The sequence below is a fragment of the Phaseolus vulgaris genome, chromosome 10, assembly GCF_000499845.2.
Source record: "Phaseolus vulgaris cultivar G19833 chromosome 10, P. vulgaris v2.0, whole genome shotgun sequence".
Classification (NCBI taxonomy): domain Eukaryota; kingdom Viridiplantae; phylum Streptophyta; class Magnoliopsida; order Fabales; family Fabaceae; genus Phaseolus; species Phaseolus vulgaris.
Window position 1 is genome coordinate 35,727,614 of NC_023750.2, and position 15,783 is coordinate 35,743,396.

The 15,783-nt window shown below is 31.1% G+C and overlaps 1 protein-coding gene across 2 annotated transcripts; it reads right to left on the minus strand.

Annotated features, from left to right (window-relative positions):
- Window positions 1–2,451: 2,451 nt before the first annotated feature.
- Window positions 2,452–8,531, minus strand: LOC137818993 (DEAD-box ATP-dependent RNA helicase 10-like). Of its 2 annotated transcripts, none has more exons than XM_068622679.1 (14): window positions 8,344–8,531; window positions 8,036–8,185; window positions 7,666–7,795; window positions 7,475–7,544; window positions 7,205–7,267; window positions 6,188–6,262; window positions 5,751–5,870; window positions 5,394–5,435; window positions 4,928–5,002; window positions 4,076–4,222; window positions 3,755–3,892; window positions 3,411–3,522; window positions 3,236–3,324; window positions 2,452–2,858 (listed from the first exon to the last, which is right to left on the minus strand). In XM_068622679.1, exons 2-14 carry the CDS (start codon window positions 8,169–8,171, stop codon window positions 2,736–2,738), a joined length of 1,320 nt encoding a protein of 439 aa, XP_068478780.1. In that variant the 5' UTR covers window positions 8,172–8,185; window positions 8,344–8,531; the 3' UTR covers window positions 2,452–2,735. The 2 variants fall into 2 exon arrangements, with proteins under 2 accessions (XP_068478780.1, XP_068478781.1); XM_068622680.1 differs by having other exon boundaries at window positions 8,341–8,522.
- Between the last annotated feature and the right edge of the window lie 7,252 nt (window positions 8,532–15,783).

Sequence of the window (15,783 nt, forward strand, 5' to 3'; positions counted from 1 at the left end):
CTATTTTATTTTTTTATTTTGGTGTACGTATTTTGTGTACACCTTTTTTTCTACATTTATTTTTTATATATAATATTAAAATATAAAAAACTATAAAGAAACCAAAAAAATTGAATTTTAAAAATATTATATTTTTTTATATATATTATTATGATATTACTTTTATACCAATATATAATGAGTCGTTATAACTAATATACAATTAAGATTCTTTTCATAAATGTTTTCTAAGTGTTATTTTGGTATATACATTATTTTACCAATTTTATTCTTATTCTTATATTTTATTTTATTATTATTTTGTTTTATTTTGGTGTACATATTATTTTTTCTACTTTTATCTTTTATATAATATTAAAATATCAAAAAATTAACAGTTACTTATTTGAGAAACCAAAAATTTGAATTTAAAAAAATACTATATTTTTAGGATATACTATTATGATAATATTTTTATAACAATATATAATAAGTCCTCATAACTATTTTGTAACTGTTATTTGGCATATATATATATATATATATATATATATATATATATATGTGTGTGTGTGTGTTTTTTTACTAATTTTATCTTTATTAATATATTTTATTTTATTTTGGTGTACATTGCATTCTTTTTCACTTATATCTTTTATATATAATATTAAAATATCAAAAACTTGACCGTTACTTATTTGAGAAACAAAAAATTTAAATTTTAAAAAAAATACATTTTTCAAATATATTATTATGATAATATTTTTTTAAAAATAATATATATATATATTTACTAATTTTATCTTTATTAATATATTTTATTTTATTTTGGTGTACATTGCATTTTTTTTACTTATATCTTTTATATATAATATTAAAGTATCAAAAACTTGACTGTTACTTATTTGAGAAATAAAAAAATTAAATTTAAAAAAATACATTTTTCAAATATATTATGATAATATTTTAAAAATATGTATTTTTATACTAGTATTTATAAGATAAAAATGAAAAAAAAATATACACAAAATGCAATCTATCATAATTATTATAAATCACATTATAAAAGGATATTAGTTTTTGTTATGCAATTTCTTAAAGAATTCTTTTTTTTTCTGTCTTTGTGATTCTATCTACCATATAAAACAAAATAACTATTGTACTCTTAATCTTAGATTTTTATACACATGTTTTTTTATATATTAATATAAATAATAACTAGTTGAAAAATTCAAGTATATGGATAATTCTAAGTATAATTTCTGACGCAATAATAATTCATTTTAGAAGTATATTAATTCATTATATCTTATCTTTTATACCCATCAATACATAATAAAAGAATTTATCATAATCTACTGTAAAGAAATGCGGATTCAAATGCCAACAACACATGTGATTTTGCTTATCTTTATATAAAAAAATAAATATATAAAAATTACATGATATTATGTTCATAATTGAACTCACTAATTCAACTATTATTTAAACCATGTTTAAATTTTGCTTATCTTTGTATAAAAATATATATATAAATTACATGATATTAGGTTCATAATTGAACTCACTAATTTAACTGTTATTTAAACCATGTTTAAATTTTAAAATACACAGTATATTTTAGATAAAATTTTATTATAATTAATAATGCAGTGTTAAAAAGTATTTTAAAGTTTAATATGCTTAAGTAACTATATAATTAATTATTTATGATGTAATTATCCTATATTGATGGTAAACTAACATTTCTAATTTTTACTTCAACTGCTCAATGTACATATATATAAATGTTATTGTGGTTTTAAAATCAGTGCTGTCACAGATAATATTTAGCAAATTTATCAAATGTGTATATATAACATTTATATTTAACAAATCAAATAAGACTAAGATAGTTTAATTCACCTGCTTATCCTTTTTGTTAGATAATTCTATCAGAAAAAGAATATTATTGGATTGATTAAATGTGAAGTTAAAATATTATTTTCTGTCCCTCTAACAATCTTAAATGTAAAACTTTCATTTCAATTTAACTTTTCTAACAAAAGAAGCCAGTTTTCTTGCAAATTCTATATTTGGGCATCCAGAATGAAGATTTTATATTTTTAAATAACATTTTCATAATAAAAATATAAATTTATATTGCTGAAGTGCAGGGAGCAAAAAAGTCATTTGTGTGGAAATGATAATTCTCTGGGCAACTAATATTCCATATATTCCTATAAAAGTAAATTTACTGCAAGGGTAAAAATGTAAATAAAGATCACCATCATTTTAAAAAGAAATTTATAACAAATTCCAGACCAAACTACAGACACAAACTCCATGCAATTACTGAAAAAAATATGTATTTTTAATTCAAGCAAATCAAGATAAGTTACTCCTTAATCCCAAACAATTACATTATGAAACCTATCAAGTTCCATGGTTTTTGTTGTGTTTGCCCACAAGTTGAAAGAAAAGCCAAGGTAATTGCACAAAACACACTTATCTCTTAAAATACACTAGGCCAAATGAATTAACATTACTTTACATGGATTCTTTATGGTTTCATGTTGCAACAGACAGCTAGCGCTAGTAAATTGAAATAAGTATAACTAGGAAGTTGTTTATACTCAATCCATGGAGGAACATTTTTTAATTTGTCCAAAAATGGATTACACTAGTTGCATCACTCAGTCTATCATCAAATTTTCATGGCTTCATTTGATTCATTCATCTGCCGCGTTAATACACTTACTAGCAGTAATATGATTTCATCTTCTTCTGAACTTTTTGGATGATTTTCCATCCTTCAGACCCAAGTACTTGTCGATATCTTCCCCATCATTATCTTCTTCACCCCTCCGTTTCTTCTTCCCTCCAGTCTCCTTCATTTTCTACAAAACCAATCAAACAAACATTTGAGTACTTTCTACTATAATAGTTAATGGTTGGTGTCACAAATCATTTATCATATTTAATTCCAGGAGTTATGTCTGCACATTACTCAACTCATACAAAACAAGTTCCTTTCGTTTGTTGTACAATGAGAGGAGAAACTATGACCTAATGAATTACTACGACCCAAACAGGTTTTTTGTACCAGAATTGGATGCTCTCAGAAACTAAATAATAGCTGAAAACTGTAACCAATTAAAACTAAATTCAACTAGGGCAACCTCCAAGAAAATCTCTCATGTTAACTTAGTAAGTTTCTAAGAAGAAAGAGACAGAAAAAATAGTCTAAATATAACAGCTTAATACAAAATTTTACCGTGGTGGCTAATCTTTTGGCTTCACTAACACGTTCTTCCAAAAGGAGAACTTCTTCTTCTTGTGAAGGATACTCTGGTAGCTTTTTTCCTGAAGTATACATGTATTTCTCAATCTCAGATATTTTTGTTCCTTAAAATGTTAAAGCAAAAACTGCTTAGCCATATAATACTCACCTATAAGCTTCTCTATTTGAATGTACCACTCCAGTTCATACTGATTTACAAGGGAAATGGCAACTCCAGAGCGCCCTGCACGAGCAGTTCTTCCCACGCGATGTATATAATCCTGTAGCTAACAAGGTCAGGAATCCAGAGAATCTAAAAATGAAAAATTCCAAAATCGTTTATCTATTTGCGTGATTCCAAGTCTTGTGTTAAGTTAGAGGTGACACGTATTACCAAGAAAACAAATTCCAACAATTAAAGGAGACCACCTGTGAACTTTTGATTAATTGTAAATTCATAAATATGACAGAACATGTCAGAAAAGAATAAAAGAAATACACAACACATCTTACTTTGGAATTTGTGGGAATATCATAGTTAATCACCATATCTACAGTGGGAATATCCAGTCCTCTGCTAGCTACATCAGTACAAAGGAGAATATTGCACTCCCCAGATTTGAACTTGTTCAAAGCTCCAAGTCTCTTTGACTGTCAAAAGATTATTAGTATAAAAATTAGTATACTTCATTGGCTCCCAGGTAAATCATGAAAAGATATGACAGAGAGGGTTCCTTATTCCATCCTACACCATCCCCTCCCAATACCAAGGAAAGAAGAGTTGACAACAATTTACAAATATTAATCATATTACGAGATCTGTAGTACAATTACCTGGCTCATATGACCATTAATAGGTATGGCTTTTAAACCAAGATTCCTAAGGATCAATGCTAGAAGTCGAGTTGCATCACAGGTACGAGTGAACACCATTGATGTACTTCCAGCCATTTCAGTGAGGATATATACAAGGTAGCAATCCTACGAGAGAAAACATGATTACCTAACAGAGTCATCATATGGAAAAAATCTTGATTCACGAAACCCAAAATATATGAATTTATATTAATTTCATTCCAAATAGCCAAATTATCCCAAGTGTTTAATACAACATTGTAATCTCTAACATGGCAGTATTATATGGTATTTGATTAAATAAAATATTTTCACTTGGCTACATCAATAGAATGGGAAGAATTAATTTACAGTTGGAGTTTGTCACAAGCAACAGACTTTTTTTTGGGAAAAACAAGGACAATATCAGATTTGTACTTAGTGGTCATCCACTCTTGAAATTTCTTTTGTAATACATCTTTAGTTAGTAGCCTTTACAGTCTCCACTGGACCAAGAAGTGACGAGTGTTAAGAAAACTAACGTACAACTGATGGTCATTTCTTGTTTTTAAAATCCAAGATGTTGCTGAATACGGGAGAATGGGAAGAATTAAATTACAGTTGGAGTTAATCGCAAGCAACAGACTTTTTTTTAGGATAACAATGAGATATCAGAGTTGTACTTAGTGGTCATCTACTCAAGAAATTTCTATTGTAATATATCTTTAGTTAGTAGACTTTACAGTCTCCATTGGACCAAGAAGTGATGAGTGTTAAGAAAATTAATGCCAATTGATGGTCATTTCTTGTTTATCAAATCCAAGATGTTGCTGAATAAGGAAGAAGAGAAACCTTGTGTTTGGCAGGCAAGAAGCGATACTGCTGCTTCAATGTGTCAACAGTGGAATATTTAGACGATGCTTCAATCTAAAATGAATCAAACAACTTGAGTAACATCAGAACATAAGAATTTATACATACAAGTAATAACTAATAATAGTCCTCTAATTTGAGAGACGCTTAAATATATTGCCTATACTTCTAATTTTAAAAGTTACACACTGTCCCTTAAGAGAAGAAATAATCAATGTTTTACAGTCTATTTTAAAGTAAATGAACCTCTAAGCAATGGTGAGAAACTTTGAATGAGTCCCCACTGAACTAATTTTGAACACCCTATCGTTGATTTTAAGATATTTATATCTCAAAAGGGTTTATAAATTTAAAATAGATTACAGAGCAAGGTAATTTAAGCACCTCTCAAAACGTAGAATGTAATTTACCCAATAGATACACATTTGAACTATAACAATTTTACCTTCACAGGATTCCTTAAACAAACCCTTTGCAGCTTCTGCACCTGCAACAGTAAGTGCAACTTGATCTATTAGCTACATAGACATAAAACTACAAGTGATGTCCACAACCAAGTATCTGCAGCATATAAGAAACCAACATTTCAATTTCATCTGCACCATAACATACTTATTGAAGACACATAAGTATGTAACGAAGAACTATAATAGATTTGTCTAAAAATAACAAGAAAAATGTTTTTGATAATATATGAAAATATTATACACCAACAATTAGAATTTATGTTAAATTCCTATAAACTCTCCCCAATGACCAGCTTCAAATAGGGTTTCATATCTCATAATATAAAGAAAAATACCTTCTTAGTCATTGTAGCAGAAAATAGAAATGTTCTCCGCTCACGAGGAATCATTTGTAAAATCTCATTAAGTGATTCCTCGAAGTCCTCATTCAACAACCTATCCGCCTCATCTAAGACCTGCTCAAAATATAGAGTAATCATGTTAGTCCAAGCACATGCATGGCATAGAAATCCAAACAAGAGTCTCCTGTTAAAAATAGAAGGTATGCCCTCTTTTTATTCGCTGATTTTTTGAATTATGACATTATTCCAATTTTCTTAAAAATAAGTATTTATAACCATAAAAAGTATTCACCTATATTCATCAAGGTAAAAAAATGGAATCTAGGAATGAAGCATTCATTTGTATTCCTTCATCAAGTATATATGAACATTTATGATGCAAAAAGTAATATCAATAATTCATTAAATATAAAAAAATGTAGAAATCATACCAAGTATTTTAGTCTACTAAAAGAAAATCCTTTTGTGTGTTTTAGGTGATCTAAAACTCGTCCAGGGGTTCCAACCTGCATGAATATGAAATTCAACATAAATAAATAATAAGCAAATATAGCACTGCTAAGCCGTGATGGCCAAAAATTAGCAGAAAACTAAAGACAGCACTGAATTAGAAGCACAATTTCAATCTTGAACAAGCAGATTGTGCATAAGAAAAGCTTTCTCTCGTTAAATGAATAATACTGTATCATTCAAGTGCAAAGTTTCAACCCTGACCACACCTTGGCTTTAAGGAAGAGAATTAATGGATGAAGTAAAAAACTACAAGATCAGCTTAACGAACTTGGAGTCTATAATAGGACAATCCTCTTAAAATTTTCCTAAGTAACTAAAAATATTTTCAAGTTTTCAAAACATTCAAAACATGGTATTTGATTAATCATTTCCTTTGCATGAGTTAAATTTTACCAAGGACCATAACTATATTAAAGTGGGTTTTACAGGAACCATGTGAGCCATACATGCTAAACAGCTTAAAAATTATATTTGAAAGCAAACATGCTAAAACAACAGACGAAAAACCAACAATAGGAATTCGTTCCAGCAATAAAATAAATCTTTTTATGCAAATACTCTAACATAATTAGAATTGGATAGCTTACCAACTACAAAACATCATACATATCTCTCCAGGTATATTTATATTCAAGGTAGTAGTTTAAGAAAATAAGAACAAAACCAATCCTATCTCTCTGCAAGAGAAACTAAACAGCTAACACAATGTTTGTGAAATATTCTGACCAATAATGAGTAAGATAAGCCAGTAATTGATTTAGAAACCGACAAACAATAACAAAAAAAGAATGCATTTCTTTAGTGAAACATTAGTGATATATTTTACAAACATATTCATAATTAAATTTTGGATCTCACTCAACTATTACCTAACTTTATCCAAGTACAAGAAACAAGTAAAACCAAAGGATGCTTACAGGAATGGTAACACTTACAATAATATGAGGTTGCTTTGCTATCTTGATGGTTTGTTGTACCATGTCAATTCCTCCGACAAGCTAGAGAAAAAGGAAAAGATGCCAATCAAATAGATTGTTTAATATTCATGTATTAAATAGAATATTAACACAGTGCCTAACCACCCTGTAACACTACGTATCAAGCTGAAAAGAGTCTGGGGGGACAAACTCAAAGTTATGCAGTAAATAGGAAACAATAAAACTCAGAAATAATGAATCATTTCAGAAAAATAGATAGAAACTCACCACAGCACACTTCACACCAATTTCTGAACCTAGAGCTTCAAACTGCTCGGCAATTTGAATAGCAAGCTCTCTGAATTGATAAAATGATGAAAAAAGAAAATAAACTTGCAAATATCAGTCAAGACTAATACAGTCAATAAAATTCGAATTATATGAACATCAAACCCATGATTAGGCATCAAATATCGAACCTAGTGGGAGACAGCACGCAAGCAAAGAAATCTTTTGGGCGAGGAGCATCTAAGAGGGCGTGCAATATAGGAAGAGCAAAAGCTCCTGTCTTCCCAGAACCAGTTTGGGCAAGCCCTATCACATCTTTTCCTAAAAAGACAACCCCCAAAAAGATCATAAGCAATTTCATAGGAGAAAATATTGAAGTTAGAATGGAAAACCATTGAAAAAAAAAAACAAAGAACAGTAAAAGCAATAATATTTGTCTATTTATATTCGTAGTTTAATGTTGAAAATCTAAGCATTGTCATTTTTGTCTGTTCCTAATTCACAACCAGAATTAAAAAGGCAAACATCAGATTGAATTACAAAACTCAATAAAATGGCAACCTCCCAATGCAAGAGGAATAGCCTCTGCCTGTATCTTCAGTGGAGTTTTCCAACCCAATTTTTCACAAGCTTCAACCAGTGATTCAGCTAAGCCCAAATCCTTAAATGTTTTTACTTCTTCATTCTCTTCCGCCATTCTTAGTTTCTCACCTGTGGATAATTTTCAATTTAAAACTTAAATAAATTATACGTAGTCAAAATGAATAAACATCAAAAGCAATCAAACAAAACAACTACTGAGGACAATAAAAGAGTAAGAAGAAGTAATAGAACAATAAATATCAAATCAGAACTCATCCAACAACTACCAAAATCCGGCTATGTTGACGCTACACACAGTTACGGGCGATGAGACGCCACAATGGTAAGGGTGCAACAGTGGTTAACGCCAGCAATGTCAATGAAAGAGTAATGGAGCAAGTTGGGGTCGCAATCGTAGAGATGGTAAGGAACTTGAGAAAGCAGCGAGTTTGGAATTAGGGTTTTCAGGATAATTGGGGTTTTAGGTGATGTGTTAAACCCTTTCTTTTAAAAAAAAATATAAAAAATGTTTTGACTTATGGCTCTGTCTAATTCTTATTTTTGTAGAAAAGTATTACTATCAAATGTTTCCTATTTTGTTAATTCTGTTAATATTTTTTATTCTGGTTAAGATAATAATAAATCTTTTAAAATACGATAATGGATTTTTTTTAAATGTAATTCAATTAAATAATGTGTTTGTTTATTTTATAACTATGATATATGTATATGTATTTTTTAAATTTAATATATTAGATGAAGTGGGATTTTTGTATTTATTTTGTTAAAGCATTATTATCTTATTGTTAACAAAAATATTAGTTAAAAAATATAACATATTTTGTTTCATATTACAATACAATATAAAATATGTTTTAGTTTTATGAGTTTCGATGTTTGTAGTAAAAACAATATTTTATTTTTTTATATTTTAAATTTAAAAACAATTACTTTTGATTTCTATATTATATAATACACAAGTATTCTTATATTTCTAGTCTACACCTTCTTAATGAATTGTGAGAAGACTTTTAATCCCTTTAAATAGTTCTCTAAATACTTTTGGTACTGTTTTTATGAGTAAGTACTTTTGTATATATTAGTTAGACGGTTTAATTTCATAAAATATACTCAGTCAAAAATTATTTAATTCCTTTTAATAGGTTTGGGTGAAAGATCATCTAATTCTTTAAAAATGTTTCACTTGCCTTTAATCTTCTTTTATAAAGACAAATATAATATTATATATATATATATATATTCTTTATACATAGTGATATGTGGAAGACAATCTAACTTACGATATATTAGGTTATTTGAAGATTGTATAATTCCTTTAAATAATTTTTTAAATGTTTTAGTACTATTTTTTGAGTAAAATATATTTGTATATATAAGTTAGATTGTGTAATCTCTTTAATCAATAGTGAGTAAAAGACTATCCAATCCCTTTTAACAAAAATAGGTGAAAGAGAGTCTAATCCCTTTAAATATGCTTCACTTGCCTTTAATCTTCATTTCATCAGTAAAATACAACCTAAACCCTAAAATACAATTGTATATATCAGTTATACAGTCCAACGTATAATATATTGGGGTTGTTTAAAGATTGTATAATCCCTTTAAATAGTTTTCTAAATGCTTTTAGTATTAAGTGTATATATTTAGATTGTCTAATCTCTTTAAACAAGAGTGAGTGAAAGATTGTCTAATCCCTTTAAATATGCTTTCACTTGGCTTTAATCTTCTTTTTATCCGTAAAATATAGTTGTATATATCAGTTATAAAGTCTAAGTGATGATATATTGAGGTTGTTTAAAGACTGTGTAATCTAATTATATATTATGCTATGTCATAGACAGTGTAATCGATGATATATTAAGACTTTCTAATCCCTCTACGTAGTTTTCTTAACACTTTTAGTATTTTTAGTATGCTTTGAGCCAAGTCGATGAGTTTGAATATGAATTCGTGTATGTATGCCATGTAGATTGAAAAGGGAGAAGCCCTCATTGGCGGAGTATAAATAGCACACCAGATGGATCATTACTCCTCGAAAAGTACGGAAAGACTGGTCTACGACCCCTCACTTAAAAAGGTCTCTGCTTAAAGGAATTTCAGAAAATTCTTTGGGCGTACTTTGACGAGGGGTGACAACTCCTTCTTTCTATTCTATATAAGTGCCAATAGCCGAAAAAAAATCATCCAGACACAGTGCCCTTTTTCATTATCATCTACCGCCCTTTCTTTCCTCCCGACTATTTACGCATGAAGATCGTCGTATGTATGCTCGACTTCGGTCCTGTCTTCTTTTCTTTTTTAAGGAATTGAAAGAGAGGAATCCACTGGCCTTAGCTCCGACTGGAATAGAAGTCTCTCGCACGCAAGAAGATGCATTTCTGGTACTGGACGAACTCTTAGGTAATAATATCTTTCTTATTTATTCCTTTTTTCCCATGACGACTAGGAACAAGCAAATAAAAAATTTCACTTTAAGTTTTGGACCTCAACATCCTGCTGCTCATGGTGTTTCACGATTAGTATTGGAAATGAACGGAGAAGTGGGAATGGGTGAAAAATTGTCTAATCCCTTTAAATATGTTTCACTTGCCTTTAATATTCTTTTTATCAATAAAATACAGTATATATCAGTTAGACAATCTAAGTGATAATATACTGGGGTTGTGTTAAAGATTGTTTAATCCATTTATACAATGTAATATGTGATAAATCGTCTAACTTATGATATATTGAGGTTGGGGTTGTGTAATGACGGTTGTATATATCAGTTAGACTATCTAATATATTTAAGCAACAATGAGTGAAAATTTGTTGATGAACATGATTTAATTCACACTTTAAAACTTTAATTATAGATTCTTTGACCGTAATAATGATAAACCCATTATTTTAATTGAGATTCATCTCATTAGGTTTATTTTGGTCTTAAATGTTATCTTTACTAATCTTGTGTTTTAGTCGCAGTAGACAATCTAATATTTCTCAAAATAGACGATTTGATAGAAGCATTTGCCTAGACGGACTGGATGAAGCGTCCACCACTACAAGTGGGTCGAATCACACAAAAGTCCAAGTTGCTTCCTTAAATCACAACGAGAAACAAATTACGAGTTGAATAATTAGAGAATAAAATCAATAATATCTCAAAAATAAGTTTGGAAGCAAATATTCTACAGGAATATTCTCTCATATTTCTGAAATTAAAAATATCTTATTAAACACACAAAAATCATAACAAAATTTCTTTGAAAATATTGTTCAAGTAAATTTTCTGCAAATATCTATCACATCAACGTTTGGTTTAGTTATAATCAATACAAAAATCCAAATTGAGTTTAGAAATAGAATATTTGGAAGAGAAGTGAGAACGAGATTTGAAACTGATCGGGAAAGACAATATATGCTTTGATAATTCGAAATATATAAATGAAACATTTGATAATTGTAAAACAATATCTTGAGACAGATTTTGAATTCAATTTTGTGCAAAGAATAGAATATTATAAAAGAGACTTTGGAGGATAAAAGGGGGTGACATTTTTTGGCATCATGTTTCATAGCTGCACAACACACTTTAAACCTAATTCCATTTATTTTTCTTGGTTTTGCTTTCATATGGAAGGCTAAAATATTTTGGTTTATTCCTTTGTAATTTCCTATTAATTTATGAGGGTTTGATCCATAAAAGTCTCATTTTTTAAGAAAGAATTCCAAGAAAACTTCTTAGGAAGAGTTTTCAATGGCGCTGAATAGGAGGTTCAATGGAAAGGAAAGGAGTTGTGTTTTTGAGAAACTAGCAAAGATCAACAAAATGAAAAAGTTAATAAATAGATTCAGGAGTTTGAATTGTTAGTATCACAAACACCGCAAACAAGAGATGAACAACTACTGAGATATTTCTTTGCTGGGTTGCACTCCAAAAATCGTAACCAAATTAGATCCCATGATCCCAAAGAATTAATGAGAGCCATGGAAATTGCGTTGGATGTGGAGGAATCCTTCAGGGAAGAAAAATGGGGCAACAATGGGTATAGGAATAACACTTCCTATGGAGGTTATCAAGGAGGTACGAGAATAACAACCTGCACAAAATTGTATAAGTGAAACAATGGGTAGCAATGCAAGGAAGGAGTCTTTCAACTCAAGTAGAGAGGTTCAACCAGGAGAAGTTGTAGGAGAAGCTTAAGAAACAAGGGGTCCAGGACCCTTCCCTATCCCGAATATGTGCGAATAAGGGAAAAGGGAAGATGTTTCCACTGTGGAGGGGTGTATGGTCCAGTTCATCTTTTTCCTAAAAAGAATCAGCGGGAATCATCTGTGTAGAAGATGAGGGAGACCCAACAAAGGTGAATCGAAGTATGTTGGGACAAATTGAGGAGAATTTGGAGGATGAATAGGATCGGAAGTGTCAATGGATTTATCCCTTTTTTCTGATGGGGTCTGACACAACCCAACACCATGAAGTTATAAGGGAAAGTGAAGGGAAAAATAGTGCTTATGTTGATTGATAGTGGGGCTAGTCACAACTTCATCTCTGTCGAGTTGGTTTGCCAATTGGGCTTACAAGTTGAGTCCACACCATCGTATAACGTGAGATTAGGTGATGGCCATAAGAAAAGAGCGAGTGGGTGTTGTCAAAAGGTGAAGGTGAAGCTGGGAAATTATATGATTAAGGAGACATTTTTCCTATTTGAGCTAGAAGGGTTGAATGTGATATTGAGAGTAGCATGGTTGGCAACTTTGGGTGTGAAAGTCAATTGGAAGACGTTGATAATGAATTTTTGCATTGACGGTCAAAAGGTGCAAATTAGAGGAGACCATAAGTTAACTAGAACTTTGGTAACTCCTAAAGCTTTAAAAAAGGAGAAAGAGATTGAAGCGGTGTCCTTTAATGGAAAACCATATAGATACCCACATTTGTTGAAGACAGAGATAGAGAAACAAGTTGAAGAAATGTTGAAGGCATGGATAATCAGACCCAACAACAACCCTTATTCAAGTCTTGTGATTCTAGTAAAAAAGAAGGATGGAAACTAGAGGTTTTATATGGACTATAGAGCCTTGAATAAGGCAACCACGAGATTCGTATGTATGAATCTGATATACAGAAGATTACTTTTTGTATTGACCATGAACATTATGAATCGATAGTTATGTCTTTTGGACTAACTAATGCACCTACTACTTTTCAGTGCACCATGAATGACATTCTTCATTCTTACTTGAGGAAGTTTGTGTTGTTTTTTTTATGATATTCTGATATACAGCAGAACGTGAGAGGAGCATATGACACAACTGTTTCAGGTTCTAAAAACTATCCAACAACACCAGTTTTACGTAAATCACAAAAAATGCGAGTTTGGTAAACATAAAGTACATTATTTGGGGCATGTAATTTCAGGATAAGGACTTCAGATGAATCCTCAGAAGATTTCAATTATCTTGCAATGGCCAACACCAAAATCCTTGAAAGCTTTGTGAGGGTTTTTAGGCCACATAGATTACTATAGAAGATTCGTATATAACTATGGAAGAATGGCGAGACCCTTAACACAATTATTGAAAAAAGGGAAATTTTGCATGGACGGAAGATAGTACGAAAGCCATGCAATAGTTAAAGACAACGATCACTATTGCCCCTGTGTTAATGATGCCAGATTTCAGCCAACCTTTTTGCATTGAATGTGATGCTTCAGGCATGGGTTTGGGAGCAGTGTTGTCCTAGAATAAAAAAACCTATTTACTTTTTCAACAAGGCTTTGACAAAGACTTCTCTGATAAAGTCTATATATGAGAAGGAGTTAATGGCCTTGGTGTTAGCAATTCAGCATTGGAGGCCTTACGTGCTAGGATGAAAATTTACGGTATACACGGATCATAAAAGTCTAAGGTACTTACTGGAGCAAAGAATCACCACCCAGAATCAACAAAATTGGTTGGAAAAATTGTTGGGTTATGAATTTGACATTGTGTACAAACCGAGAGCATCTAATAAGGTGGTAGATGCGTTATCATGAAAACTGGAGGAGGAAGAAGAAGGGGTTGTGGAGATCAATATTTTATCCAAACCATATTGGCAGAACATTGAGTTAGTATAAAAAGAAAATCATGGAGGAATTAAGGATTAGTCCGGAGTCACATGAGAATTATATCTTGGAAAATGGAAGACTCCATTACAAGGGCATGATGGTGTTAACATCATCTTCGAGTTGGATTCCCAAACTACTATAGGAATACCATACTATTCCTACGGGAGGACATTCCACACCTACAAAAGAATAGCTTAGTCCTTGCATTGGATGGGCAAGAAGAAGACCATCACTGAATATGTCCACGCGTGTGCGGTGTGCCAGTAGAACAAGTATCAAGCATGCTCACCACAAGGATTGCTTCAACCTTTGCCGATTCCAAAGGCAATTTGGGAGGAGATAAGTATGGATTTCATTGTTCGACTTCCTAAATCATGCAGAAAGGACACGAGTTTGGTGGTAGTGGATCATCTTAGTAAGTATGGTCATTTCATTCCTCTTAGACTTCCATATTCAGCTAGATCAATCTCAAATGTGTTTATTAAAGAGGTGGTGAGATTGCATGGCACTCCAACTTCCATCGTTAGTGATAGAGACTCAATGTTTCTAAGTCTTTTTTGGAAGGAATTATTGCAGGGGCGACGTTGAGGATGAACACATCGTATCATCCAGAAACGAATGGTCAAACTGAGGTTTTAAATAGAATGTTGGAAACATACCTTCGTTGCTTTAGTTCGGAGCAACCCAAAATGTGGACGATATTCCTTCCTTGGACGAAATATTGGTATAACACCAGTTTTCATGGGACAACAAAGTGTACACCTTTTGAAGTAGTGTATGACCTCCTCCATCTCTGACACGTTTTGTTCCAAGGGAAACAATGGTAGAGGCGATGATACAAGATTTAATGAATCAGGATGAGGCCCTTACACAACTCAAATTTCATTTAAGAAGAGCGCATGATCAAATGTCCAAGTTCGCCGATCGCCAAAAAAAACTTTCTCCAATTAAGATATGATATACTTGAAAATTTGTTCGCATTGACAACTATGGTGGCCCTTTTTCAGTTCTAGCAAAGGTGGGTTCCCATGTTTCCCAACTCAAGTTAGCAGTAGGGCAGCACCAAATATATCCAGAATTGCCTTAAGAGTTTTAGGGACAAGGTGTGAATTTTTATCCAAACGAAATTTTGGACAGACGCGAAGTAAAAACCCAAGGAGCACACATTTCACAAATCTTAATAAGATGAAATGAAGAGGACAAGATACTGCTACATGAGAATGTGACAACCATCAAGGAACACTTTCCAGATTTCAACCTTGAGATAAGGTTGTTTTGGCATAAGGAAATAATGTTATGTAAGAAAATAAAGACAGTATATGGAGATTGTATCATAAGAGGAAATTTAAAAATAAAAATAAAGGATAAGGGAGTTAGTTAGTTACTTGTGTTCTTTAAATAAAGACCAACACTGTCGGAAAAGAACTTATTTCCTTTGTAATTGCTTTGAATGTTTTGTGAAAGTGCTGGAATAAAAAAGAGTTTGACAGTGTTCTTTGAGTGAATTTTTATCTGTCTTTCTGGGAACCTAAGAGTATGATTTGACTCTTTCGAGTAGCAACGACAAACATTTCTCACCAACAAATCTCAGAAATCAGTTAAAGGAATGCACAAGCA